The sequence below is a fragment of the Musca domestica genome, unplaced genomic scaffold, assembly GCF_030504385.1.
Source record: "Musca domestica strain aabys unplaced genomic scaffold, Musca_domestica.polishedcontigs.V.1.1 1, whole genome shotgun sequence".
Classification (NCBI taxonomy): Eukaryota; Metazoa; Arthropoda; class Insecta; order Diptera; family Muscidae; genus Musca; species Musca domestica.
The window spans coordinates 17,922,398-17,949,732 of NW_026712114.1; the positions used below are offsets into that span (position 1 = coordinate 17,922,398).

A 27,335-nucleotide genomic window follows, 5' to 3' on the forward strand; every position below is an offset into this window, starting at 1 on the left:
GTCATATTGAAAATAATCCCGTATAGAGACGGATAATTTCATTGAAAGAAACTGCGATCGTGGGGTTACTAGCCGTCTTTATATAAGCTTATAAGCCTTGATCCTGTTACGAAATGCGTAACGTTTCTTGACCTGTTCCAGAATCAACCAGAACCTGTAAGAATCAAATAGCTTTGCCATTTTTTTCGATATCATAATGGAAAGTCAGTTATCGTATTTTCTTCTTCTTGCAGATTTGGAACAGAGCATATGTGTATATTTTATTTTATTTTCGTTGAATTGGCTACCGGCATTTTCTGCCGTTTCCTTGGGGTGATACTGCGCTCTTAATTTTCAATAGAATTGTCCTTAAATTAAGGGTTTAGTAGAGATAATCCACTGTTGCTTTAACGTTTTAATGGGCTTTCCCCGAAGCTATTCGAGTTTCCGAACTTTGAGTACTAAAAGTCGATTATTCGATTAATCGGAAGTCGACTTATCTATCCCTAATTCATAGTTTTTTGCATAACCACAATCAAACCAACCAACCAAAACATTTTCATATTTTTATTTTATAAAATAAAAAGTCTAACAAGAAGCAGGCAATATGTCTAAGGCAGCGGGCAAATTAAAAAGCATAAAGAAGGGTGTAGAGAAGATAACCCATACCACAAAACTTAAAACAAATATACCTGCTGGCATGGCAGCGGCCGGTCCCCCATTGGGTCCTATGTTGGGTCAGGTAACTAACTTTTCTTTCGATTAATATATTCAATATTAACTCATCTTGTTTTCCAGCGCGCCATTAACATTGCAGCCTTTTGCAAGGACTTCAACACACGAACTGCAGATATGAAGGAAGGCATACCACTACCCTGCCGCATTTCCGTGAACAGTGATCGTAGTTATAATTTAGTTATACATTCTCCACCTGCTGCCTTCTTACTGAAACAAGCTGCCGGCATACAAAGAGGTGCCATGAGTGCCGGACGAGAAGTTGCGGGCATGATTACGTTAAAGCATTTATATGAAATTGCCGCAATTAAAATTCAAGATCCACCAAATGCTTTACTCACAATGCAGGTACAATTAATATTTCTTATTTTAGTATAGCTTTACATTTTCATGTGTAATTTGGTTTATTTTCAGCAAATGTGTGAAATGTTGGTGGGAATTGCTCGCACATGTGGTATTAAAATTGTGCGAGAATTAAAGGCCGAGGACTATGCTGCCTTTTTGGAGGAACGACGTGCTGTGGTTGAGGCCCAAAGACGTGAATTACAAGAAAAACGCGAAGCTAAGATGTTACGTACTGGTTAGATTTACTATTGTTTATTATTGTTAAAAAAAATACAAACATATTTTAAACTATATCCTAATCGAAGCCAATTCTCTTGCGATCCTTGGCTGCATTCTTTTTGCGGCGTTTCTCCAAGTGTTTGGCCAGTTTGCCTTTCTGTTTCAACTCTTCGAATTGAGCCACCAATTCCTTGGTTCTTCTTTCCTCTGCAAAATGTTGGAAAAAGAAATTAGAAAATAATAATTAGGAAAGAAATATATGCTACATACTCTTGGTAATGAAATGAGGTTGTCTACCCTCTGCAATGGCTTTCTGGATGTCACTTTGTTCCTCCTTGAGCTGTTGTTGTTTCTGATGCCATTTCTTTTCTTCGACATTTTTATTTATTAATCTTTGTATGGTTTTCTTGATTTCACGACGTTCCTCTTCATCGGTGGTCTTATTAAGGGCGGCCTTCAATTGTACCACCTCTTTTTCACGAATTTCACTTACAAATTTATAATTTTCTTTGAATTTTTTCACATCATATTCTCCAGCCCGCTCATCAAATCGGGGATCCCGTACATCATCTTTTTTCCGTTTTGTACGCAATTCAGCTCCCAGGAAGGGTACCTGACGTTTTGCCGTCTGTTCTCGGGGACGATTTTTGTTAAGACGTTTAAACTCCTTAGTTTCCTTTTTGGGTTTTTCTTTTTTACTGCTATCAATTCCCAGCACGGCTTCTTTGTAGATTTTCGCTCCTAATTCCTCTTTCAGCTTCATGATTTCTTCAAAGGACATGTTTTTTAAGTCTTCTCGTATTTCATTCTGTGGGGGAGTTGAGATATTAGATTTTTATATAAAATTATCTACATTATACCAACTCTTTGCTCTTCTTCCTCTTCGGAGGAGCTATGCTCGTCCGAGGAATTGTGATCTTCTTCGGAGGAACTCATAATTTTCTGGAATTTATTTCTGTTAGGATTGTTTTCTTCCTATTCACGTGTGTTTGTTTACATTTGTTTTTTTTTATCGTGGGGCAAAAACATATGTTGCATATGTCTCCAGGTCGACAACTTAACAAAAGCGAAGCGCTTGTCACCCGAACGCCGAATATAAATTTGAAGGCGTAACCCCAACACTCATTCGTAAACAACCGAGTACCCCGAGTCTTTGCTTTCTGTTTATTTTTTATCGGGTACTCCTTTGTGGCCTTCATATTCGTTATCGGGTATTCATATTTGTTTCCGAGTCTTTGCTTTCTGTTTATTTTTTATCGGGTATTCGTTTCGTTTCGCAACGAACAACCAACCAAACGAAAGAAAGAGAAGAAAGAGTGAACTAGAACGTCGCAGATCTTGGAAACAAAACAATTTAAAAATATAAAAATAAATAAAATAAAAAATTAGTAAAATGGTCAACCTCTTCCTGAGTCCCACAACATCTGTGGCGGTTCCGGAACCTTCTTACGATGGCCTTGTGGACTACGTGACCCATGAAACCGTAAGAAATGCAGTTTTGTTACCATTCCCTGAGTGCTAACTTGTTTGTGTTTACTTTCAGAGTTTGCCCCCCGATTCCTTCTATTTGGAACAAAATGGTAAACGTTTACAATGCGATCCATTCGAAGAGGCACCCATTTATGTCCGTATCCGCCTATTAGGTGGCAAAGGCGGTTTTGGTTCCATGCTACGAGCAATTGGTGCGCAAATTGAAAAGACTACAAACAGGGAAGCTTGTAGAGATTTGAGTGGACGTCGACTACGTGACATCAACGAGGAGAAACGTTTAAAGGCATGGTTGGAAAAACAGGGTGAACGAGAACGTGAGGCAGAGGAAAGAAAGAAACGTAAGATCGAAAAACTTCTTGCCGTACCGAAACATGAATTCAAAGATGCAGAGTACGAAGAGGCTCGATCTAAGCTGGCGGAGAAGGTTTGTGATGCTGTGGAGGAGGGTTTTAAGAAAGCCACTGGTTCAAAGGATTTGAAACGCAAGCCAGAACCATCAACATCTAAACAGGCAGCGGGAGTTAAAGCCAAGAAGCCAGCCCTTTGGATTGATGATGATTTATCGGGTGATTCGGATGATGATAGTGATGATGATGAAATTTGCAAAGAAAAGACTAAGAAGGATAACAAAAGTGAAGAGGAAAGCTCTGAAACGGACAAAAAATCTTTGGCAAATGATGAGACGAGTTCTTCAAATGATTCTGATGCCGCTTCTAAAGGAGAACAAAAAACGACTGCTGAAGAAAATAATATCTCATATGACTCCACATCAGCAGTATCAGTTGCTAGCAAATAATATTGATTAGGGTAATTTTTGTACCATCATTAGATTTTGTTGTGGATTACATTAACAGGATCATATTTTCTCTTTACGATGGACACTGTCCGGAGAACATTATTAAAAGTGTACGGACAAATAAGCATTGTAGCCAATTCTTGGGCATAAAAATTAGCAAATTTTACAGCAAAAGAAAAATAACGAATTTCTCAATAACGAAACCAAACACAATTTTGAATTTCAAACACAGAAACCGGATTTCAGAGAAAAAATTACTGCACCTAGCCAACAACACAACAAAATCTATTGATGATAAATATATTTTAAGCCAATATTTCTTTTTAGTAAATAAAAATTATATTTACCATGAAATCATAACTAATACCTTATATATGTATTTCTTATTTTTTAAATAAAATTATATATGTATTAACAAATAATAGCTAAAAACCTATTGATTACTGGCAAATTGAGACGAGACCCAGGCTAGACCCCATTTGAGATTTGTAAGCATAAACTTTAGAGCCTTTGTCCACTGTTCCTCGGAATTGAATTGTATCCTAAAAGCAAAACAAATATATATTAGGAGAACTTCCAAGTTTTATGTCACAGTCCAACTTACTTGATGGAATACGAGTTCCCCGTCGAGGGATCAATTATTTTACCCTTTTCCATTTTATAGGGTAATAGAAATTCTGGATCTCTTTTCTCCACCTCCTGCTGGAATTGTGTTAGGCAATCCAAAAATGCAACCATTGCTGCATCAAATTTGGTATCCCAGAAGAATTTAAAACCGCCAGTGCCATATAAAGGTAATTCACGATTTTCCCCCAATACCTCAACATATGAATGATTGCCAAAGGGTACAATGCGATATCGCTCGAATGTAAGTCCAATTTTACGCGCCAAAGCGCACAGCAACAGCACCGTTTGTCCCCATGCAGCATTAATTTCCGACCAATCAACCGAGGCCGATGGCAGACGTCCCAAACGAAAGTTGTTAATTGTACCAAAATGTCCAGCATGCCATATATGGAATGTTATGTTGAAAATGTTGGCATCTTTAAGTTTCTCCAACTGCTGTTCGGCGTAGGCAATTTGACACTCCAGACTACGTTTGTCATCCTCCGTTAGCATCAGTTCTCTTCGATGCTTGGTATATTCACGCCAATAACTTGCCTCCTGTTCCTGCAGTTTTTGTTTCTCCACCTCTTCTTTTTCAATGGCATCGTTAAGGCTTTGCTCCTCAATTTTCAAATCATTCAACTGATTCAACAGAGCCTGTTCATTTTCCTTTAGCTCAGCCAATTCTTTTTCCAGTTCTCCTATATTTGGACAATCTTGCTGTTGTTCCAATTGTTTTAAGTAATTCTTATAATCACTCCATTCATCTTCGGCTATTTTCAGCTCCCTATCCATGATCTCCAGCATGGAATCAGCACATTCTTCACACAGTGGATGATCAATTTCCGAATTGGAGGACAAACAATCGAACAGTTCAGCTTTCAATTTAAATGCAGCACTCCATTTCTTGTTGTCACGACCATCGGACACCAACATGAAGCCTGTGCCATTTACGGAATCCGTTAAACGATAGGGTGGCACAAAATGATCAAAGCTGTTGTCCTGATTATCCAGTGTGTTGACATTGCTTGCATAGATGGGTACTGAAATTGAAGTAGTATACAATTTAAATGATTTTCTTTCTGCCAATTATCCAATTATTAGCTAAACTTACGCGACAACTCTGCCATTGCATGAACACTAATGTTTTCCAGATTTTCATCTAACAATATGGGTTGCAGACATCGCTGGCAGGCGAAGGACACCGGAACCTTTTCCACATCTGCCGTTTGACTCATTTTTTAACTATATTTGTGTATGTACTTTACCAATCTAATTGGGATTGTCTGGCTTTTGTCTTTAAACTGGAAGTTAGTAAAAACAAGCGATAAAATCAGAATCAAAACAAAACAAGCAATTGTTTAGGGTTCTATAAACCAAAAACGGTTCTTTAGTCATTTTGGTATCCAAGACAACAAAATCAGCTGTTGTTTTCATTTGAGAGCACATAATGCTAGGAACACAATTGGAGCGAACGACGAATTTTTTCGCGGCGTATGTTCGTCGTCAAAAATAAAACACATATGTGTATATGGAAGTGCACACAATCACGGCACCGGCGAAGATTTCGTCGGTCGCCGCGAACTCAATTAGCTTTATTTCTATTTCATACGCCGGCGACCGGCGAACAAAACAGTACAAGGTGGCCATACTTGTACGAATTTTATGTGTTTTAGTAAATAAAGTTACTTTTTACTTTAAAATTTGTTATGGTCACTCTACTATCTGTTACTCGTATAAAAAAAACATAATTAATTTGTTTATTTATTTGTGTACTTGCGCCTGAGTGAAGATGGATATCAGTGAATTTATAATAGAGAAGATGGACATAAGTGAAATTATAATAGAGAACGTAAAGAATTATGTGTTCTTGTATAATTCATTGTAGTCAACAAATGAGCAAAAAGTAAACAACTTCATCAGCTGTTTTATAATTTCGTCGGTATTGTGTTCCATACGACGAATTTTCGCGGCTCATTTTGTCGCCGCGTAGGGCGAAATTCGTCGTTCGCTCCAATTGTGTTCCTAGCATAAGGTTTGTCATTTTAATTTTTAAACACAACTAAAAAAAATAGAATACATTTATTGGTACTTCTCGAGGTAACTGTCAAAACAATTTTAAGTTAAAAGTTTTGAATGAAAAATTATTTGTATTAGCTAAGGCTATTTTTTAAATCATATCTTAACAGCTTCTGGACGGCATCGCATAAGAAAATATTTAACAAATCAATTTATTTTTGCATTTCAACCATTTTTCCGTTATCATAACATTAATTATTTTAAAGGGTCATTTATTAAGGACTAAAAAAAGCATCGTAAACTACTGAAAACCTGCCCCGAGTCGATGCCCGCTTTCTGTTAAAATTGGGTCAATTTGTCATCTTGATATTTATTCCTCATTTTTAGAAGGAATTAAAAAACGATAAAGAAGAATGAAATACTTGGATTTTCTTTCAAAAAATTGAATGAATAGTTTACTTTCGTGGCAAAAATGACTAATATTGTAATATGCACCCCGCATGGGGGTGCTGATTTTTTATCTGTTCCACAACTACAAGAATGTGAAAGATAACTGATTTGACCTTTTTCGACATCAAAAAAAAAAAAAAAAAATTGACAGTAGCTTTAACATAGCCCCCTCAAAAAATAGTGTGAAGGCGTTAATTCTCACGACCTAGGGCGATAATTAATACATAAAATAGAATGTTCAATGAACTCGTCTCTCAATAAGTTCACTGTTACGCGTGCTGCATCTTTGAAGAAGCACATAAACTGCACCAAACTGTGTCTTTTTCTGGATGCATTGGTAGCATAATTCAACGATTTGCAGGCGTTGTTTGTTCTAAAGAAGACTGATTGTTATATTATAGAACAATGACCGTGAAACAAAATACGAAACACGTGTGAGTTCGTGTTGGCAAAAAAGATGAAACCTAAAGATCGCCCATTATAAGGCAGATTACTGTTTATGTATTGCGACGTTAACTAGTTTTTCATTCAAGTACTTTCTGGGCAAAGTAAACCTCCCAGAGCTAATTTCGCCACTTTATATGCCTACCCGACTCACCGTGCAATGATACCCACCACTATGGTAAAGTGTTTACGTATTATTCATAGTATAATAAAACAGGTACAGGTCGGAACATAGATATGCCAAAATTTTAAAAGTAGATTGTTTTTAAATGTTTTCTTACACGATACCATGTTATGTATTTTTCAATTTTTTTTTAAATTTGAATAGTTTTCCTTTCAAATTTTTCAATTCCAAAATTAATTTGACAGTTCATTGTACTAGCAGCTGTTTCGATGCGACTACCTGTATTTTTATATCATGGTATTATTAAATACTCGAAGTTCATATCTTCAATGCAACAAATTAAAATACATCAAAATTTGAAAAATTAAAAAAAAAAACACATTTTACGCTTTTAAATCGTAAACATTCTTTACACATATCGTTTGATACATATGACATCCATGTAGTTCCGAAATTAAATTTTCATAGGTAAAATATAATTTATTATAAAGTCATGTTTGTTTATTGTGTGAAAATATATAAAACAGCCCTGAGGCTATGCCTGTTTCCTGTCAAATTTGCTTGCAAACAAATTATTTTCATTTATTCAATATTTTTCTCATTTTAAAATCAGTTAAACAGCGTGAAAAATGTACGAAATGCCTGGGTTTTCTTTCAAAAATATGATCTAAATAGTTCGATCTTTCAATTACATGGCAAAACTCGCGAATAGCTTCATACCGCAATGTACACGTCTTCCAATCATTGATTTTGAAAATATTTTCCTTTTATTTTTCAAAACAATAAATACATACACAAAATAGGCAGAAGCCGGACTCTCTTAGAAATTAATTGTTATCAGCTGGTAGAAAATATCATATGATAACAATATAATCACACATAATAAAAAAATATGCAAGTGTGTGATACCAAATATTATTAACAATATGTAAAATAGCCAAAAATGACAGCACATATATACAATCCATTCTGTCTGATAATGGCCTAAGTTGGGAGTGTTATGTGCCAAGACTAATACAAACACTTTTGATGTATGGCCATGCTACTTTAGATATTAAGTGCCTACAATATTTTGACACATACCATATGCATTTCCGTCATTACTAAAGAATCTATTACAAATAGTGACGCTCATAAACATATTTGATGTGTTCGAGAACTTTTCAGTCATTTATCTCCAGTATTTAGGTCAACATAGCGAACTCCCGCCTCTGCTTGTCAAATCGACCAAAAAATAGCGGCGCAATTTTTTTTCATTCAGCCGACTTGGTTTCGTTCCTTTTCGTTCGTTCGTTGCATTCGCAGATTTTGATGTTTCAAAAAACCCCGAACTTTCGGTTATAAAATCATAAATTTCTGTTCAAATAATTGAAGAAAAAACTAAAAGAGGTAAGTTGTTATTGAACTGGATGCAGTGGGTGTCGAAATTAATATATAAATCTGTCGAATTTTCCAGAGAAAAAATTTCCCTGTTTTGGATTCACACATTTAGAGGTTATTCAACAAAACAACAAGAAGTAAAAACTAACCTTGAAAAAGCCTCATAGGTTGATTTAAAAGACCGACGACGAAAGAAGAATAATAACAAAAACGACAAGAACTACTACTACGAACAAGTGGCAGAAAGTAGAGCGCAGAAAACATACGACAGCCTGATAAGAACCAATAAATCTTAGAATTTTGAGGCTCCAGCAACATTTTAATTGGACATAAATTGAAATCAAACGTTCATTAAGTTTTGGAACCTCTTACGAAGAGGACGTCTTTATTTGCTGAGCGCTCATATTAATTGAATAGAATTTGGGCTGGTGCACAAGTTCCTAATTAAATTAGTTGTCTTTCTACAAAACTCCCCGAGTAGAGACTTCTGTTATTACACTGAGAAGGACCTAGCAAGACATTGTAATAATGGTTTCCTACTTTATTCCCCGTGGCCGTTTCCTGATGAAGGCAGGAAATTGGCGCCAAATGCATCAGAAACATCAACAGCAAACGCAGACACAGGCCGGCAAGTGGCCATTGATTAAGAATTTGCGTCGACCATTTTCGCAAAAGGCTGTCGGAGGCGGCAATGCGGTGCAAAACGACGCCAAAGTGGAGAATTTGATCAAGTCGAATAGCCTGCACAAACAACAGACACGCACACCTCCTTCGCTGCAGGCCAAACGTCAACAGGATTTGCAAAAGCAACGCCTCAGCATTTTCCTGAGATGGACAGGATTATTGTTGAAATGGGCTCCCGTTGGAATATGTGTTTTTGGTGCCATCGAATGGCAGCTACACAAACAAAATACCGTCAAAGAACAAATACCCCATACCGCTTCAGAATTCCAATCGAAAATCTATTGTTCCTTGCCGTTGAGACTTTTGAGCAGAGCCTGGGGATGGTTGGCAGCTTGTCATATACCGGAGAACTTTAGACCCTACATTTACGGCTGGTACTCGAATGCATTCAATGTGAACATAGAGGAGGCAAAGTATCCGGACTATAAACATTACAAAAGTTTGTCAGAGTTCTTTACGCGACCGTTAAGGGACGGGGTGCGGCCTATAGATGAAAAGGCGCCGCTAGTGTCACCGGCGGATGGAAAAATATTACATTTTGGCACTGCCTCCAAGTCGTTGATTGAACAAGTGAAAGGTGTCAATTATAGTATACAAGATTTCTTGGGTCCAGCTTCCTGGGTGGATAATAAAACCGTTGCCGAAGGCGAGGACTATGCGGATGTGATCAAACATAAACGCGATGGTTCGACAAGTCTGTATCAGTGTGTCATATACTTGGCTCCCGGAGATTATCATCGTTTCCATTCGCCCACCGAATGGCAAGCTGTGTTACGCCGCCACTTCACCGGTGAACTGTTGTCGGTCAGTCCCAAAATTGCCACTTGGCTGCCGGGTCTGTTCTGTCTCAACGAACGTGCCTTATATTTGGGCCAATGGAAACATGGCTTCTTCAGTTATACCGCCGTCGGAGCCACAAATGTTGGTTCCATGGAATTTGTCATGGACAAGCAATTGAAAACCAATCGCTGGGTTGGTTGGAAAAATCAACGTGGCTATGAAGAATTGGCCTTGCAGGAGAATACCAAATTGAGCAAAGGCGAATTGGTGGGCCTATTCAATATGGGCAGCACAATTGTTTTGTTGTTTGAGGCTCCAACCAATTTCAAATTTAACATTGAGGCTGGTCAGAAAATACAGGTTGGACAACCATTGGGTTACTTGGAGTAGACGAGAACAACCACCTATCCCCGAGCAAAGAGTCTTAACAAATTCACTTTCAATGAATTCGTTTTTTATTGAAAACAAGAAAGAGACTAAACTCTCTCCTTAAGAAGAAAAAACAAGCCATGCATCAGCAGATTTAGATGTTGATACAATGGCCAATGATGGGCTACTATGTATGTTCCATATATAGTATTTGTGGGTATTTTTTTATGGCCATTTATTTTTTGAATGGAATGAATGTGTATAAAAGATTTTTTTTGAAATTGCTATTTCCTGTGTGGAAATGTTCTTTGTTTGTTGTGCGATAGAGAGAGAGAGTGGGTTTGTTCTATGAAAATATGAAAAAATATTTTTAATTTCATATTTTCATAGAAGAATAATATAGCCCCCAGAACTCAGTTTAAAGTAGATAGATGCTTGAAAATAAATGTTTGAAAATTTAAACTAAACAATGTAAATATTAAAGAAGCTTTATTAGAAACTATTTATTTTTCCATAAATATCTAATCTGTACAAAGTCCTTAAAAATAGTAAAATTTACATTTTGTAATCAAGCCATCCACCCAAATTCCTCTTAAAACGAACGCATAAAAAATACTACTTAATTCTAATCACATGCATATATTGTTCGGAAAAAAAGTTCCCCATTTTTTTTTTTTTTAATTGAATTGATTTATGTCAAACCACTTCACTCACTTACTGGTCATACGCCAGGCGATTTAAAAATCTTAAGCCTTCTGATAAATTGGTTTGACGGAATTCTTTCTATTCACATTTCAACTAATTCCCACAATGATAAAAAGCCAAACTACAACTGGTTTTATTGTTATAATGGGTCATAAAACACACACACACCACCCGCACTTTGTGCCTTCGTGAGATAAGAACATTTTTTTCCTTCAAATTATTTTAAGTATAACTTATGTTTAATATTTATGTAATTAATTTATAATATCCTCCTCCCCCCTTTTTAAAGGTCTTTCAAGTCTTTAGACTGGAAGCCATATTCATTTGTTTAAATACATAATGTATACGCTATGTTTAGCTACAAATGTTTAAAAAAGTTGCTGCTCATTTAAATATGATAGAGAACATTTTGTATGCATTAGTTTTGAACGATATCTTATTTTTAATTTGTATTATTTTTTAAGACTTAAAATACCTTGCATATTGTTATATTTAGGCTATTGTAATATATATAAGATTTTGAAAATTACTTTGAAATAAAGTTTGTTTACGAAGCATAAATAACTCCTCGTTTTATTTTTTTCCAAATACTTATACGGCGGACACTTGATATAATTATATTCAAAATACTGACTGCAAACAATGTACAATATAAAATAATAATTTACGGCAGAAATTGTTGAGCCATTAATTAACAGCAAGTTTAATTATATTATTTTTAGAAAAGCGAGTCTGAATTCGCCTGGGGGAAAATTATGGGTTTGACAAAGTTGTAAACTGACTGCCAACCATTTCCTTAGGTCCATCTTCCAATTGGTCTATCATCCAACAGATCACCCAACTTCATCACACATAAGTGCGTGCTGTGATGTGTTTTACACAAAAATGAATTCTACAAAATTATTTCTGATGAAATTCTACTATTGGTCCCAGAATACATCAAAAGTCTATATCTCATGTAAACTTTACCTAAACGCCAAGAAAAATTAAAGTATAGGGTTATAGTCGTATGTTGTGTGAGTTTATAAAAAACTCTCGCAAACATCAGGTTAACGACAAAGACAAATATATTCTTAACAAAATTTTGCTATAAGTCACCAAAGAAAAATAATTTTTACATCCTTTACATATCAAGACAATAATTGTTTTTATTTTGCCAAAAAAAAAAAAAAAAGTGAAAATATTTTCAATTTGTCATGGTTTTTTCTTGGGTCTTATTTTCGAGTTTCGGCATAAAAGTAACATAAAACTTGTTTTTGGACGAAAATGTTCAGCAGAGCAAATAATCTTCATTAAATTTCAATATGAGTTTCAAAATGTAGTATGTATCTAGGTACAATAGTTTTATAGAAAATTAATTTCGAAATTTATATATTAAAATGAAAATTATATTTTTCAGTTTTTGTCTGCTAATATTATGCGTTTCTAATCTGAAATAAAATTCTTTCATAATACTCAATGTTTTGGGAAATAGTGTTGAACGGCATTCTGGCAGCTCTAATTTTTTTACCCTCCACCATTCTATGGGGGGTATATTAGCTTTGTCATTCCGTTTGTAGCTCCTCAAAATATTCATGATAGAGCCCTCAAAGTATATATTCTGGATCTGCGTGAATTTCGAAGACGATTTAGAGATGTCCGTCTGTCTGTGTGTCTGTTGGACCGTCCGTCTGCCTGTCTGTTGAAATCACGCTATCTTTCGAACGAATTGAGATAGAAGGCTAAAATGTTGCACACATGTGTATTTTGCCAGTAGGCAGTTAAGTTAAGTTCGTAAATGGGCCATATCGTTCCACGTTTTCGTATAGACCCCATATAACGGTACCTCCCGATTTTCGGTATTCTGTTGATTTTAGCGACATCATTCATCGGAATTGTTTCAAATTTCGTATTTGAAGATCTAACTGGGTACTACAGCCTATGCCTAAAATTGTCGTATGCAGGTGCAGGTCTTCGTATAGTCCCCATATATCGGTTCCTCCCTATATTTTGATGATTTTAGTTACAATATTCTCCACAATTGTTTCATATTTCATATTTGAAATTCGTATTAGGTGCTACAACCTAGGACAGAAAATTGTATATGGAGGTCTACGTCTTCGTATAGCCCACATATAACGGTACCTACCGATATTCGGTATTTTGATGATTTTAGCGACATTATTTACTCAATTTGTTTCAAATTTCGAATTCGAAGTTTGTAATGGGTACTACAGCCTATGCTAGAAAAAATACTACGCATCTCCACGTCTTCGTATAGCTGCCATATAACGGTACCTCCCTTTATTGAGTATGTTGATGATTTTAGCGACATTATTTACTCAAATTGTTTCAAATTTCGTATTCAAAGTTTGTAATGGGTACTACAGCCTATGTAAGAAAAAATATGCATATCCACGTTTTCGTATAGCTCCCATATAAAGGTCCCTCCATTTATTGGGTATTTTGACGATTTTAGCGACATTATTCACCGTAATTGCTTCAAATTTCGTATTTGAAGATCTTAATGGGTACTACAATCTGTGACAGAAAATTGTCTATACAGCTCCAGGTCTTCGTATAGTCCCCATATATCGGTACATCCCTATATTCGGTATTTTGATGATTTTAGGGACATTATTTGCCGAAAGTGATTCAAATTTCGTATTTGAAGATCTTAATGGGTACTACAGTCTATGACAAATAATTAATTTTGCAGGTCCACGTTTCTATAGCCTCCGTATGAAGGTCATCATTTATATGGTATTTTTCAGAATTCGTTAAAATTTTTTTAATTCCTTCCAAAGGGTGGAGGGTATTAAAAGTTCAGCCCGGCCGGCATTCTTCATACCGACCAATCGCTTTATAAGATGTCAAGAAGGTTTTCCCATGTGGTACAGGCTAGCTTCTTAAAGACCTTGTTCCTACTTTTCTAACAGATAGCTGTGGCTTGCGCGTACGACTTGAACATGCTGTCGAATGGGTATTTAGTGTTCGGAATTATGTGACTCTTTCACATTCAGCTCGGTTGACCATGAGTAAAAAGTGTGGCCGTTGCGATTAGCGGGAATTTTCATATTCCTCGCATGGAAGAAAGCAGCAAGCTCCGCGAGATTGGTGTTCACCCTGGCACATATTTCATCAACGGCCTGATTCCATGGTCGTACAGTTATCCGCATATGTTACGATTTTAATGCCGCCTGGAAGCCGTGGAATTCCGGAAAGGTAGGGGTAAAATATATCAGCCGAACTTGTGGAACTCCCTGTTACACTCTACGAGGGTTAGACTTCTTGTTCCGGTGACAATTTAAAAGGGCTTTGGTAAGTCGAGAGGCACCACTACTATTCTTTGGAACTACCTGTTCTGGTTGAGTCCTCGAGCAATATGTGTGTGGATGTGGCGCGTAATACTGTGGGCGGAAACCAAAGGCGTAACACTTACGTTACGATTCGCAGTATTTTTAAAGAAGTACGGTGCCATCATCATCATTACCAAATCGACAATTCTGCTTATTTTCGTACCCATCAAACTAAAAATGAGTTTCATACTGAGGCGCCATGAAATTTTAGAGCACGCATCTTGATACGGGACTAAATAGGTGTAGCAAAAATTATTTAAATCCTTTGAAAGAGAAGACTTGTATATTTCTAGGTAAAACAAAATATTCAGGAACAAAGCTTTTATGAAGACTCGGAATAAAACCTTTTCGGTACTCGATTACTTATTTGAAGTAAATTTGAAAATTTATCGTCACTAACGTCATCAGTTTTGAAAAATTTCACTTCAAAATCTAAGGAAATATTTAAAATTTGCCAAAAAAAAAAAGGAAAAATGTCCCAAGCTCCTGTAAATGTCTCACCTTTAATAAAATTGGCCCGGTGGTCCATGCTAATAGCCGGCATTGGATATGGCGCAATGAGGCAAAGAAATCTTTCAGAAATCGAAGCCGAAAATCGTAAGGAAGAAGCTAAGCAGAAGGCAGTGCGAGAGGCCCGCTTGATGGAGGAAAAGAAACGAGTTCACGATGATGAAGTTAAGGCGCTGAATCTATTATCAAGACCCGGCAGGGGGGAGGAACATTAAATGTAGTGTTTTATATTTACAGAAAACTAATTTATTAAATCTTCATTTAATGCGAGTGTTTGTGTGTGTGGATGGTCTTTAATAATTTGTTTAAACTAGATTTGAACAGACAATAAAAAAATTGAGCAACAAATCAAATGTAGCGTACCTACTTTCAAGTAAAAGTGAACCCGGACCTAAATTGATCAGACCTCACGCCATACTATCGGCACTGCTGTGACGTCGAAACATCTGACCAAATTTTGAACTTCCCTACAAGTGTGTACCCATTTTACTACAATCTCACACGCTCTCTCTCTCTCACTCTGTCTGTCTCTCCCGGCTAACATCCGCAAGGCAGCAAGTCTGCTGTGGTCTAATTCATATCAGTAGGAGACGACGACACCACCCTACCATTATTAGACTGATTAAGAAATGAGCGGCAGTAGTAGTACTTTCACCACATGTTTTCAAAATTCCATAGAGATTTCTTCAGACATTGTGTGTATATACCTACATGTGTACAATTAATTTGTTTAAATATTTGTTGATACATATGTACGTAGGAACATACTCAAGTCGTATACGTACATATATGTACACAAATATTAATGTTAATTGTGACAATTATTAGACAGAGTCAGATCAAAATAAATACAAATTTTGAAATGTCCCACATTTTCTATGGGGGGTCTGTGTAGTGAATGTCAAGGTTTTTTTTTTTTTTTGAAATCTAATCAAGAACGGGATTTTTAGTGGTTGAAGAATATGTCAATGACCCATGTCGTTCAAAGGCAATTTCTATCTGATCTTTGACACCCCAATTTATTGTGAGAGGCAAGGTGTTTTATGATTTATGTAACAAGTGCCGACAACTTGGTATACGTAACTTTATAAGATAATCGGGTTCTTTTATATATATGCGCGTATAGTTACAAGAATTACACCCATATAAGTTGCAAGGATTATGCGTTTGAAGAATTGTGAAGTGCATTACTTTCTAAAGTTATCGAGTTTGTTCTGAAATTCTCTAACCGTTGTTTGAGTTACCAGAAAATATCGGCAAAATTAAGACTCAAAATTATGAAAAACAAGTAAAAAAGCAGTAAGTTCGGCCGGGCCGAACTTTGAACACCCTCCACTATTTGGAATGAATTAGGAAATTTTCAAAAAAATAAAATCTTTTAAAAATTCTGTTAAAATCTTAAAAATACCGAATATTGGAATGTGCCGATATATGGGTGATAGAGGATACTGTGAACCTATGTAGACAAATCTGTTTCTGGGGGAAAATACTCACAAAGAACTCCTTGTGCAGAATTTCAGACAATTCCGTTGAAAAATGTGGCTAAAATCATCAACATATCGAATATCGGTAGGTACCGATATATGTGATCGTTTTGGTCATTCAAAACGTTGACCCTACGAGGGGAGGTACCAGAAGGAATGATCCGATCTCTACCATCTTTATAACAGATCTTGTGTTGATAGAAATATTGAGATGTGCCAAGTCTGAATGGAATCGGATGTTAATTTCATGTTTTATGAGCTTCGTGGATATTCAAAGTTTTGACCCTTTGTGGGGGAGGTATTTGGGTTTGGAGCAAAATCGGATTATCCTTTCTCTTTTTGTGCAGTAAAATATTTTTTATTTTTCAAAACATCGACGTCTTGTGGAGGAAGTACCAGAAACAGTGGACCGATATTGCCCATCTCCACAACAAACTTTCTCAAATATGTCCTTTGTTGACAAATTTATTTATTTAATTTTTTTTTTTGTGAAAATTGTCAGCTAAAAATTGTTTTCTTTTGTTGAAAGCAAAGCCACACGAATTTAAGACTAATTTCCGGACCGAATTCTTAAGGTAATAATGAGTAATAAATCTGGAAATCTGTGGTATATATAATTTCAATCTCATTTCTTCTTTAAAAAACTGCAATAAAAATATGCAAAAAACCCCGAAATGTCAATATTTAAGGAGATATTATGTCAACGAAATGTCAATATTTTAGGAGTTATGAGCATTATAAAATAGGTTATTTTTCCTCTTTAAATATCTGCAACTAAAATGATGCTAAAAACCCCGAAATGTTAATATTTAAGGAGTTATATGCATTTTAAAATTGGTTATTTTTCCTCTTTAAATATCTGCAACTAAAATGATGCTAAAAACCTCGAAATGTCAATATTTAAGGAGTTATGGACATTTTAAAATAGGTTATTTTTCCTCTTTAAATATCTGCAATTAAAATGATGCTAAAAACCCCGAAATGTCAATATTTAAGGAGTTATGAGAATTTTATAATAGGCTATTTCTCCTCTTAAATATCTGCAATTAAAATTACGCTAAAAACCCCGAAATGTCAATATTTAAGGAGTTATGAGCATTTTAAAATATGCTATTCTTCCTCTTTAAATATCTGCAATTAAAATGATGCTAAAAACACGGAAATGTCAATATTTAAGGAGTTATGAGCATTTTAAAATAGGCTACTTTTCCTATTTAAATATCTGCAACTAAAATGATGCTAAAAACCCCAAAATGTCAATATTTAAGGAGTTATGAGTATTTTAAAATAGGTTATTTTTCCTCTTTAAATATCTGCAATTTAAATAATGCTAAAAACCCCGAAATGTCGATATTTAAGGAGTTATGAGCATTTTAAAATAGGCTATTTTTCCTCTTTAAGTATCTGCAATTAAGATGATGCTAAAAATCCCGAAATGTCATTATTTTAACAGGACTCAGTACGCGCCACTAAGATATGTGGTTCTTTGCTTCATTTCCAGCGCACAATGGCCACCAAAATCTTGGGTACCACTCCGTTGGACTATTGTGCCTAGAGTATTTTGGAAAACAAGGTTGGCGCTTCGCCGGGAATGGGCTAAAATACCGCAGAGCAGCATTCGGGCAGCGTGAGACGGTTTCATTGGCCGTTTGAAGGCCATAATTCGTGCCAAAGGTGAACAATTCGAACAAATCTAAACTTATTCTTAAATTTGATACTATTTTCGACAATTTTTTCTTTCATTCAATAAAATTTAAAAAAAAAGTAAAAATTATGGCTTTGACATTGTTGCAGTTTTTTTGTCTCACCCTGTATTTACTTTGCTTAATTTAAATATCGCTTTTTTATTTTGACTAATAACGTTTTTATTTCACAAGCATTGGAAGAATACGAAGATTATTCATCAATGTTTAAACATTAAAGTTCACCTGAAATTTTAAGCTTAGCTTCTAAGAGTCCAGTAAATCCCAAACCTATCAAACAACAATTTGCATTTCAAGACACTGCCCTCGTATAGTTTTGTGTCTTCTGCGCTTTAAAGTAATTTCGTAAATCAAAACCTTTGTTTTCAATGTCAGCTTAAAATTTGTATGTACTCCACAGAAGTTTAGTGTCATCAAGCTTCTTGTACAGTCGAGACGCTTTACTTTCTGCAAAAGACAAATACCGCTAACAGAGATATGAGGTAGGAAAATTCCACTTCATGTTAACAAAAAATAAATAATAAAAAATAATAACATTTACAAAATAACCCAAAAACTACTCTCTCTATCTATTTTAGTTTGTGTCGATTTGCCTTTGTCGTCACAGCGATCGTGGCTTTATCTTTTTCTACATCGACAAGTGGTCAACAACTGACAAGCGGCGGCGAAGAAAGCTCAGCAATGGGTCTAACATCGTCAACAGACAACAGTCATAAAGATACGCCGAAAATGAGTGGAAATATAAAAATTGTCGACTATGATTTTGTTAAGAATCTGCCAAATTTGCATCCTGAAATTCTATTAATTGATGTACGCGAACCGCAGGAATTGCAAGAGACAGGACAAATTCCAACAAGTATTAATATACCATTGGCCACCGTAAAACAGGTATTGGGAGAGCAGACGTCGGCAGAGGAATTTAAACAGAAGTTTTCGCGAGAGAAACCCTCTTTGGATAGTCCAATTGTTTTCTATTGTCGCTCGGGCAGAAGATCACAAATGGCAGCTGAGACTGCAGTCGCTTTGGGTTATACCAACATCATGAATTACAAGGGATCTTGGTTGGATTGGGCTAAACATGAGGGATTGCCACAATAAAAGGTGTACATTTTTTTTACTAAAAATTTGATCAATATACTTAATTTATTTAATAAAAATAATTATCTATGCGAGAGGTGAGAGATTAATTTATATGGTAGGGTTCACATTAGAACATCCGGCATGCAATTTATTGATATTGGAAGATAATTTCCGGTTTGGTTGACAAAAAGGGCTGATACGGGTAATGTACAATGGGAAATTTAACTGTTTGAAATTAAAAAAAAATCCTATAACCGTATTATAAAATGTATAACCTTAAGAAATAATGAATAATTATCTAAGAAAGTTACAATTGTTTTTGTTTTGGAATTCACTTTATATTGGAGATAGGTAGAAAATCGACTTTCCCATCGTATAATTTGTGGTTTTAGTCTCTGGTATAGTTTTTATTTGTGGCATTTTGGAAGGGGAACAAAAAATGTCAGCCGTATTTGGATTAGGTCGCACTTTTCCGTTTTTTTTCTTCAGAAATTACTGTTAAGGAGTGGCCATGGTAGAATGAAGAAGGTAAAGCCATTACAAATAAGCATAACCATCTCTGCATTTTCTGTAATTTAACATGTCAAATTTTACTGCATAAAAAAATTCTTTTCCATCTCTTATATGTGTATTTACAATGTAATGGAATGGAGTGGAATGGGTATGGATATCCCTGCATTTTCTGTAATCTACCTTATCAAATTTGACTTCCTTGAAATGCGATGGATTCATGGATGGATATATGGAATAAAGTCATGCAATCATATGTTTACAATTTTTCAAAATTATTCATTTGACAACATCTGATTGTCAAAATGGATGTTTATAAATCCATTGTACATACACAAATCAGAGATAAGATCCTGCTTTCTATGCAGTGAAATTTGACAAGGTAAATTACAACAAGTAAAAAAGCTGTAAGTTCGGCCGGGCCAAACTTTGAATACCCTCCACCATTTGGAACGAATTTGTCAATTTTAAAAAACAATAAAATCCGTTAAAAATTCTGTTAAAATCTTAAAAATGCCGAATATTATATTAGGGTCTATACCATTTGTTTTCCAAAATCCATTACAATATTCAAATGCGAAACTTAAAAAATCGGTTATAATGTCGATAAAATCAAAATACCGTATATCGGGAGGTACCCTTATATGGGGGCTTTACGAAGAGGTGGACCTGCACAGACAATTTTCTGTCATAGGCTGTAGTATCCATTACGAACTTCAAAAAATCTCCATAAAATCATTAAAATACCGAATATTGGGAGGTACCGTTATATGGGGGCTCTACGAAGACGTGGACCTGCACAGACAATTTTCTGTCATAGGCTGTAGTATTCATTACGAATTTCAAATACCAAATTTGAAAGAGTTCCGCTAAATAATGTCGCTAAAATCATCAAAATACCGAATATCGGGAGGTACCGTTATATGGGGGCTATAACAAAACGTGGACCTACATGGCCCATTTTCAATACCAAAAGTCCTGCAGACATAACATACATTTGAGCCGAATTTTATCAATCTCCTGCAATTCTTTCGGAAGCTAGAGTGATTTCCACAGACGAACGGACATCGCTATATCAACATAGAATTTTATGCAGATCAAGAATATACCATACTATGGTGGAGGGTATAAAAATGCAGAAATGGGAATGCTAGGTAAAATCATTTTACCTTCTTAATCTTACCATCATATACAGGGTGAAACGAAAAACTGTAACCAAATTCAGACTGCTGTCATTTCCATGCAACTCGTTCGACAGCTGTTAAAATTATTCCAGTAACAACTCATTAGGTGTGTCTGGTTACCCTAAAATTTGTAACAATTGTTACAAATTGTTACTGGAAGTCGTCTGTTAACCCGAAAGTTCTGCAAGAGAGAGCGGTTGGAGAGAGAAATTTTGACAGTTCTTTCAGTGAGAGTTTGCAAATTCTTGCTGGACAAATTTCTTCTTGCAATCCATGGCCCAATTATAAGGTCTTCCTTCGAGCGAATTAATCTAAAAACAGCTGTTATTTTACCAGATGAAATGTCAAAATTCATGCTTGAGGCGAAAATAAATATTTTCGCCTTGACAGAAGAATTTTGTGGCGAATTTGTTTGTTGTCATTTTTTGTATGTATAACACATGGTACAAAAATACAGGTAGAGCCATCGACGCAACTGCTGGGACAATGAACCGTCAAACCGAATTTGAAATTAAAAATGTTAAACGAAAAATTGTTGATATTTGTAAAAATTGCATATCATAACAACCTCGTATTAGAAAACGTATAAAAATCTACTTATTTTTGACAAAACATTTTAACAATTTTGACATATTAATGTTCCCAAGCATTGCAATAATTTTTTGAATAATTTTTCATTTTAAATTTTTAACTTAAAAATTGGTCTGACAGTTCATTGCCCCAGCAGCTATGCAATGCGACTACCTGTATTCTTCTACCATCGTTTTGAAGTTTGTTTTTGTTGCAGCGAATTCAAATTTAATTGACAGATGGTCTGGTAATCAGCTGAGCTGGAAGGGGGACCTTATACTTGGATCATGTTGCAATCTCTTGCAACTCTTCTTCTTCTCATTCATCGACATTCAATCAGATGTTTTCTATTGTTTGTTTATTTCTTTTTGTGCTTTCAATTTGAAAATATTTTTTGGAATTAGCAAGACTAATAGTTTTTGGAGAACAACTTTACAAAATGTGAAAAACATAAATATTAATATGTAATAATAAAAAATAAAAGACTATTTCCAACATTTTTAGACAAATGCAACTAGCAACAGGTTTAAATGATTCCGCGGAACACATCAAATCTATCTTCCTTTTATTGCTCATATTTTTATTTTATTGTCAATTTCCCTTTTATTTATAAAACTTGTGAAATTGGTGGTGGTTCCTTTCGTTTAATTATTTTAAAGGGGGGCAAATTGGTTTGTTTTGACAAATCAGCTGATTAGCTGCAAGCTTCTGCAGGAATACCGTCTGTTTACTTTTCGCATTTTCCTTGCAAAAGAGAATAAAACTACCTTACTCTCTCAGAAAGATGTTGCTGGACAATTCTTGCAGGGAAAGTAACCAGACACACCTATTATATTGTTTACAAGCGTACAAAAGCATTTTGGTGAGAATGTTCTAGAAAAAAAGTTATTCGTGATGGAATTCAAGAATAGATCTTAAAAGAATAAATTTTTTGTTTCTCGTACAATCGCTCGTCACCGCGATACTGGTAGCGTAGACCGACGTCAAGGAAGTGAACATCAGCAGAAATGGTTCGAAAAGTAAAGAAGCGACTTGATCGAAACCCGCGTTGCAATGACCGAAAAATGGCTCATGAGCTGAACATATCGGAATATTCTATTCGGCAAATATTGAAAAATGAGCTCGGGATAAAGCCATTGAAGTTCCAAAAAGTGCAAGAACAAAATAAGGTTCCTCGCTTCATTTCCAGCGCACAATGGCCACCAAAATCTCCAATGCGTTGGACTATTGTGTCTGGAGTAAATAGTTTTTACAAATTATTAAAAGGACCACCACTACTCTTTGCATCTTCCATGTTCAAATTTTGTATCATGATTCAATAATTACAAGGTAGGGCTTTTCTATTAAATGTGAAAAATACAAACTTTGACCTAGAGTTTTGTAACTGCAAATTTTCTAATAACAAATTTATCTAGCTGTTTATTTTTTACACCTTTCTCACAATATTGTTTATTTAATGAAACGAGCGTCAATAAACAGAACAACTTATTGCATTTGTTATTAGTAAAATTGAGGTTACAAGGTCAAGTGTGTTATTACCACATTTAATCAATCTGCTCTATCTTGTAATTATTGCATTATGCATACACATACAAAATCTAGTTAAGTATTTTGGCATTGCCATGCACAATTTTTTCATGTGATTTCTATGACCCACCTTATTGTACAATGCATTGACGTAGCAAATTGTTGGGCAAGTTTCCCATATTCTGTCTACTCGCATTTGGTCACATTGTCTTTACTTCTTTGGGATTATTGTCAAATTAAATCTGCGACTTTTTTAAAAATAAATCTGTTTTTACTTAGATTTCTATATCAATTTCGCTTTTTTGCTTAGGTTGTGACTCCTACCAGTACATGCGTTGGCAACACTTACAAATATCGATCTACATATCCCTTGCCCAATGTGACAGTTGCAGTTGTAAACAACGTTTAATGCCGGCAAAGAGCCAGCTTCAGGAACAGAAAATATGAAGTATGTTTTATTTATAAAAACATTTAAATAAAACGAAAAGTAATAAATATATTTCTCTATTTCCTACTTTCCGTCGAACAGAATCAGTGTTGACGGCCTCTTGGTGTATTTTCCCTACGAGTATATCTATCCCGAACAATATGCCTATATGTTGGAGCTCAAACGCACCTTGGATGCCAAGGGCCATTGCCTGCTGGAAATGCCTTCGGGAACGGGCAAAACAGCGACCCTACTATCACTGATTGTGGCCTACATGATTGAGCGGCCGGAGACCATCAGGAAACTTATTTACTGTTCACGTACGGTACCCGAAATTGAAAAAGTCATTGCTGAGTTACAAAATTTAATGGTTTACTATGAGAAAAATGCTCCCGAACCCCCTCCGTTGGTGGGCTTAGTGCTAAGTTCACGTAAGAATATGTGCATTCATCCGGACGTGAGCAAGGAACGTGAAGGTAAATCGGTAGATGGTAAATGTTATGGCCTAACGGCTAGCTATGTCCGCGAACGGCATGAACACGATGGCGAGACACCGATTTGTCAATATTTTGAGGGATTTTCCATGGAAGGCAAGGAGTCATCGTTGCCGGTTGGCATCTACAGTTTGGATGACCTCAAGGAGTTTGGACGCATGCGCAACTGGTGTCCGTACTTTTTGGCAAGATATGCGGTGGGTAATTGGGATTTTTGTATTAATTAATTTCATAATATTTTATTTTTGTATTCCATTAGATTGGCCAAGCCCACATTGTTGTCTACAGTTACCATTATTTGTTGGATCCAAAAATTGCCGAAGTTGTATCCAAGGAAATGGTACGCGAAAGCTGTATTGTTTTCGATGAGGCCCACAACATCGATAATGTTTGTATCGACTCCATGAGTGTTAAAATCAACAGACGTACCGTAGAACGAAGTACAAATGCATTGAATAATTTACAAAAATTGGTTCAGGAGTAAGTTTTGCTCGAATTTTTTCCGATATCTTAAAGTATTACTATTGAGAAAAAGATATGCTGGCACTTGATACAAATTCAGGGAGCAATTTCATATATAGTTTTTATGTTTCTTTGCCATTTTCAGCATTCGCGATGATAATGCTGAGCGTTTAAACGATGAATACCAACGCATGGTCCAGGGCCTCAAGGACGCCAGTGTACAAAGGGATACAGATATGATTTTGGCAAATCCAATTCTGCCAAATGATATTCTTAAAGGTAATGCATTTTGCTGTAAAGCCAGCCTACATTCCATAATCTGCTCAAATTTTCTTTTTCTTTTCAGAGGTTGTTCCTGGTAACATACGTAATGCCGATCATTTCCTAAGTTTCCTACGTCGTTTCATTGAATACATAAAGACCCGTTTAAAAGTCCACCATGTGATACAAGAGTCTCCGGCGGGTTTTCTCAAAGATGTGGCTTCCAAAATTTGTATAGAACGTAAGCCCCTGCGTTTTTGTGCCGAACGTTTGGCTAGTCTGCTAAGGACCTTGGAAATAACTGATATGACAGAATATGGAGCTTTGACATTGGTAAGGTGATTTGTACGCATCCCAAAAACTGTATTAAAATTGTATTCTTTTTTTTTCCAGATAACCCATTTCGCCACCTTGGTTAGCACCTATACCAAAGGTTTTACAATTATCATAGAACCATTCGACGATAAAACACCCACAGTGGCAAATCCCATATTACATTTTAGCTGTTTGGACTCATCCATTGCTATGGCCCCTGTATTTCAAAGATTCCAGTCGGTGGTCATAACATCGGGTACCCTATCACCCATGGATATGTATCCGAAAATTTTAAATTTCGATCCAGTGGTAATGAGTTCGTTTACCATGACCCTGGCCCGGCCATGTCTCCTGCCAATGATTGTCTCAAAGGGTAACGATCAGGTGGCAATATCTTCTAAATATGAGACACGTGAAGATACGGCTGTTATACGTAACTATGGACAGCTGTTGGTTGAAACGGCCAAAACGGTACCCGATGGTATTGTGTGCTTTTTCACCTCATATTTATATTTGGAATCTGTGGTGGCCTCGTGGTATGATCAGGGTATTGTTGATACGCTGTTGCGTTACAAATTGTTGTTCATTGAGACTCAGGATAATGCCGAGACCAGTTATGCCCTTATGAATTATGTTAAGGTAGGGAGGAGGAAATTATCGTTATTTGTTTTTTATTGCGATTTTTTTATTTTAGGCCTGTGACTGTGGACGAGGAGCTGTACTGCTTGCCGTGGCCCGTGGCAAAGTCTCCGAAGGTGTGGATTTCGATCATCATTATGGTCGGGCGGTACTTATGTTTGGCATTCCCTATGTCTTTACCCAATCACGCATCCTTAAGGCCCGTCTCGACTATCTGCGCGATCAATTTCAAATAAGAGAAAATGATTTTCTCACCTTCGATGCTATGCGTCATGCTGCCCAGTGTGTTGGCCGTGCCCTGAGAGGAAAAACCGACTATGGTATTATGATATTTGCCGATAAGCGTTTTTCACGCCAAGACAAACGTAGCCGTCTACCGAAATGGATACAGGAACATTTGGTGGATAGTTTTTGTAACCTTAGTACCGAGGAGGCAATGCAGTTGGCACGCCGTTGGCTTAAGCGTATGGCTCAGCCATTTACACGTGAAGATCAATTGGGTATATCGCTGCTGACGAAAGAACAATTGGAAAGTGTGGCCAAGGATAAGCTGGAGCGGCAGGCCCAGGGTAAAGAGTCAGTGGGCGGCGAAGTTATGGAGCTGTGAGGCAATGTGTTCACCTATATATATGAAATATAGAATATAACTTGTTGAGTGTAAATATGAATGTGAAATTCATTGAGAAAAGAAGGAAAAACCAATCAGAATAAAGTCTCTTTATAAGAGGAAAGCGAGGAAATATTATATTAAAAAAGAAAAAAAGCTGCAAATTCGGCTGGGTAGAACTTTGAATACCATCCACCAATTGGAACGAGTTTGACAATTCTCAAAAACAATAAAATCTGTTAAAAATTCTTTTAAAATCTTAAAAATACCGAACGTAGCTGTTATAACTACGAAACTTAAAAAAATCGGTGATTAATGTAGCTAAAATCATCAAAATACCGAATATTGGGAGGTACCGTTATATGGGGGCTTAACGAAGACGTGGACCTGCACAAATAATTTTCTGCCATATGCTGTAAAACCCATTACGAACTTCAAATACCAAATTTAGAACAAATCCGCTGAATAATGTAGCTAAAATCAACAAAATACCGAATATTGGGAGGTACCATTATATGGTGGCTATACGAAGACGTGGACCTGCACAGACAATTTTCTGTCATAGGCTGTAACACCCATTACGAACATCATATACCAAATTTAGAACAATTCCGGCGAATAATGTCGCTAAAATCATCAAAATACCGAATATTGGGATGTACCGTTATATGGGCGCTATACGAAAACGTGGACCTGCACAGACAATTTTCTGCCTTAGGCTGTAGTATCCATTGAGAACTTAAAATACCAAATTTGAAACAATTCCGATGAATAATGTCGCTAAAATCATCAAAAGACGGAATATCTGGGGGGTACCGTTATATGGGGGCTATACCGAAACGTGAACCTACATAGTCCATTTTCAATTCCAGAAGTCCTGCAGACATAACATACATTTTATCAATCTACTTCAATTCGTTCGGAAGCTAGAGTGATTTCCACAGATGAACAGGCGGACGGACATCGTTAAATCGACATAGAATTTTATGTTGATCAAGAGTCGTTACAAACGGAATGACAAACTTAATATACCCTCCATACTAAGGTGGAGGGTATAAAAACAGGTAACCTCCAAGGGGTCTAACATAAAAATAAAAT

The 27,335-nt window shown here is 36.0% G+C and overlaps 8 protein-coding genes across 8 annotated transcripts; 6 read left to right on the top strand and 2 right to left on the bottom strand.

The window, feature by feature from the left end:
- Positions 1–484: 484 nt before the first annotated feature.
- LOC101897071 (large ribosomal subunit protein uL11m) lies at positions 485–1,358 on the top strand. Its single transcript, XM_005189392.4, has 3 exons — positions 485–721; positions 778–1,062; positions 1,129–1,358. The coding sequence occupies exons 1-3, from the start codon at positions 587–589 to the stop codon at positions 1,297–1,299; spliced, it is 591 nt and encodes a 196-aa protein (XP_005189449.1). The 5' UTR covers positions 485–586; the 3' UTR covers positions 1,300–1,358.
- On the bottom strand, positions 1,290–2,375 carry LOC101896900 (ribosomal RNA processing protein 36 homolog). The gene is made up of 3 exons (XM_005189391.4): positions 2,143–2,375; positions 1,549–2,086; positions 1,290–1,485 (listed from the first exon to the last, which is right to left on the bottom strand). The coding sequence occupies exons 1-3, from the start codon at positions 2,212–2,214 to the stop codon at positions 1,355–1,357; spliced, it is 741 nt and encodes a 246-aa protein (XP_005189448.2). The 5' UTR covers positions 2,215–2,375; the 3' UTR covers positions 1,290–1,354.
- A 225-nt stretch (positions 2,376–2,600) lies between these two features.
- Positions 2,601–3,936, top strand: LOC101898903 (splicing regulator SDE2). Its single transcript, XM_005189403.4, has 2 exons — positions 2,601–2,761; positions 2,822–3,936. The coding sequence occupies exons 1-2, from the start codon at positions 2,672–2,674 to the stop codon at positions 3,563–3,565; spliced, it is 834 nt and encodes a 277-aa protein (XP_005189460.2). The 5' UTR covers positions 2,601–2,671; the 3' UTR covers positions 3,566–3,936.
- On the bottom strand, positions 3,850–5,510 carry LOC101897249 (beclin-1-like protein). Its single transcript, XM_005189393.4, has 3 exons — positions 5,286–5,510; positions 4,170–5,214; positions 3,850–4,107 (listed from the first exon to the last, which is right to left on the bottom strand). The coding sequence occupies exons 1-3, from the start codon at positions 5,407–5,409 to the stop codon at positions 3,999–4,001; spliced, it is 1,278 nt and encodes a 425-aa protein (XP_005189450.2). The 5' UTR covers positions 5,410–5,510; the 3' UTR covers positions 3,850–3,998.
- A 2,894-nt stretch (positions 5,511–8,404) lies between these two features.
- Positions 8,405–11,690, top strand: LOC101897428 (phosphatidylserine decarboxylase proenzyme, mitochondrial). The gene is made up of 2 exons (XM_005189394.4): positions 8,405–8,597; positions 8,665–11,690. The coding sequence occupies exon 2, from the start codon at positions 9,117–9,119 to the stop codon at positions 10,440–10,442; it is 1,326 nt and encodes a 441-aa protein (XP_005189451.2). The 5' UTR covers positions 8,405–8,597; positions 8,665–9,116; the 3' UTR covers positions 10,443–11,690.
- Positions 11,691–14,853: 3,163 nt separating this feature from the next.
- Positions 14,854–15,244, top strand: LOC101899084 (ATP synthase subunit e, mitochondrial). The gene has a single exon (XM_005189404.3). The coding sequence runs from the start codon at positions 14,938–14,940 to the stop codon at positions 15,187–15,189; it is 252 nt and encodes an 83-aa protein (XP_005189461.1). The 5' UTR covers positions 14,854–14,937; the 3' UTR covers positions 15,190–15,244.
- Positions 15,245–18,490: 3,246 nt separating this feature from the next.
- LOC101897597 (rhodanese domain-containing protein CG4456) lies at positions 18,491–19,333 on the top strand. The gene is made up of 2 exons (XM_005189395.4): positions 18,491–18,643; positions 18,740–19,333. Exons 1-2 carry the CDS (start codon positions 18,639–18,641, stop codon positions 19,257–19,259), a joined length of 525 nt encoding a protein of 174 aa, XP_005189452.1. The 5' UTR covers positions 18,491–18,638; the 3' UTR covers positions 19,260–19,333.
- A 4,053-nt stretch (positions 19,334–23,386) lies between these two features.
- Positions 23,387–26,361, top strand: LOC101897773 (general transcription and DNA repair factor IIH helicase subunit XPD). The gene is made up of 7 exons (XM_005189396.4): positions 23,387–23,480; positions 23,562–24,150; positions 24,213–24,433; positions 24,561–24,694; positions 24,762–25,009; positions 25,070–25,630; positions 25,686–26,361. Exons 1-7 carry the CDS (start codon positions 23,476–23,478, stop codon positions 26,235–26,237), a joined length of 2,310 nt encoding a protein of 769 aa, XP_005189453.2. The 5' UTR covers positions 23,387–23,475; the 3' UTR covers positions 26,238–26,361.
- The last annotated feature ends 974 nt before the right edge of the window (positions 26,362–27,335 follow it).

Excerpts from the sequence above, each read along its gene's own strand:
- LOC101896900 (XM_005189391.4), bottom strand. The coding sequence starts at position 2,214 with ATGAGTTCCTCCGAAGAAGATCACAATTCCTCGGACGAGCATAGCTCC. Across the intron at positions 2,087-2,142 it reads AAGAGGAAGAAGAGCAAAGA|AATGAAATACGAGAAGACTT; the intron begins GTTGGTATAATG and ends ACTCCCCCACAG. Across the intron at positions 1,486-1,548 it reads ACCTCATTTCATTACCAAGA|AGGAAAGAAGAACCAAGGAA; the intron begins GTATGTAGCATA and ends AACATTTTGCAG.
- LOC101897773 (XM_005189396.4), top strand. Across the intron at positions 24,151-24,212 it reads ACTTTTTGGCAAGATATGCG|ATTGGCCAAGCCCACATTGT; the intron begins GTGGGTAATTGG and ends GTATTCCATTAG. Across the intron at positions 25,631-25,685 it reads CCCTTATGAATTATGTTAAG|GCCTGTGACTGTGGACGAGG; the intron begins GTAGGGAGGAGG and ends TTTTTATTTTAG.
- LOC101898903 (XM_005189403.4), top strand. The coding sequence starts at position 2,672 with ATGGTCAACCTCTTCCTGAGTCCCACAACATCTGTGGCGGTTCCGGAA. Across the intron at positions 2,762-2,821 it reads ACTACGTGACCCATGAAACC|AGTTTGCCCCCCGATTCCTT; the intron begins GTAAGAAATGCA and ends GTTTACTTTCAG.
- LOC101899084 (XM_005189404.3), top strand. The coding sequence starts at position 14,938 with ATGTCCCAAGCTCCTGTAAATGTCTCACCTTTAATAAAATTGGCCCGG.
- LOC101897428 (XM_005189394.4), top strand. The coding sequence starts at position 9,117 with ATGGTTTCCTACTTTATTCCCCGTGGCCGTTTCCTGATGAAGGCAGGA.
- LOC101897071 (XM_005189392.4), top strand. The coding sequence starts at position 587 with ATGTCTAAGGCAGCGGGCAAATTAAAAAGCATAAAGAAGGGTGTAGAG. Across the intron at positions 722-777 it reads TGGGTCCTATGTTGGGTCAG|CGCGCCATTAACATTGCAGC; the intron begins GTAACTAACTTT and ends CTTGTTTTCCAG. Across the intron at positions 1,063-1,128 it reads ATGCTTTACTCACAATGCAG|CAAATGTGTGAAATGTTGGT; the intron begins GTACAATTAATA and ends GTTTATTTTCAG.
- LOC101897249 (XM_005189393.4), bottom strand. The coding sequence starts at position 5,409 with ATGAGTCAAACGGCAGATGTGGAAAAGGTTCCGGTGTCCTTCGCCTGC. Across the intron at positions 5,215-5,285 it reads TGCAATGGCAGAGTTGTCGC|TACCCATCTATGCAAGCAAT; the intron begins GTAAGTTTAGCT and ends CTTCAATTTCAG. Across the intron at positions 4,108-4,169 it reads GGGAACTCGTATTCCATCAA|GATACAATTCAATTCCGAGG; the intron begins GTAAGTTGGACT and ends TTTTGCTTTTAG.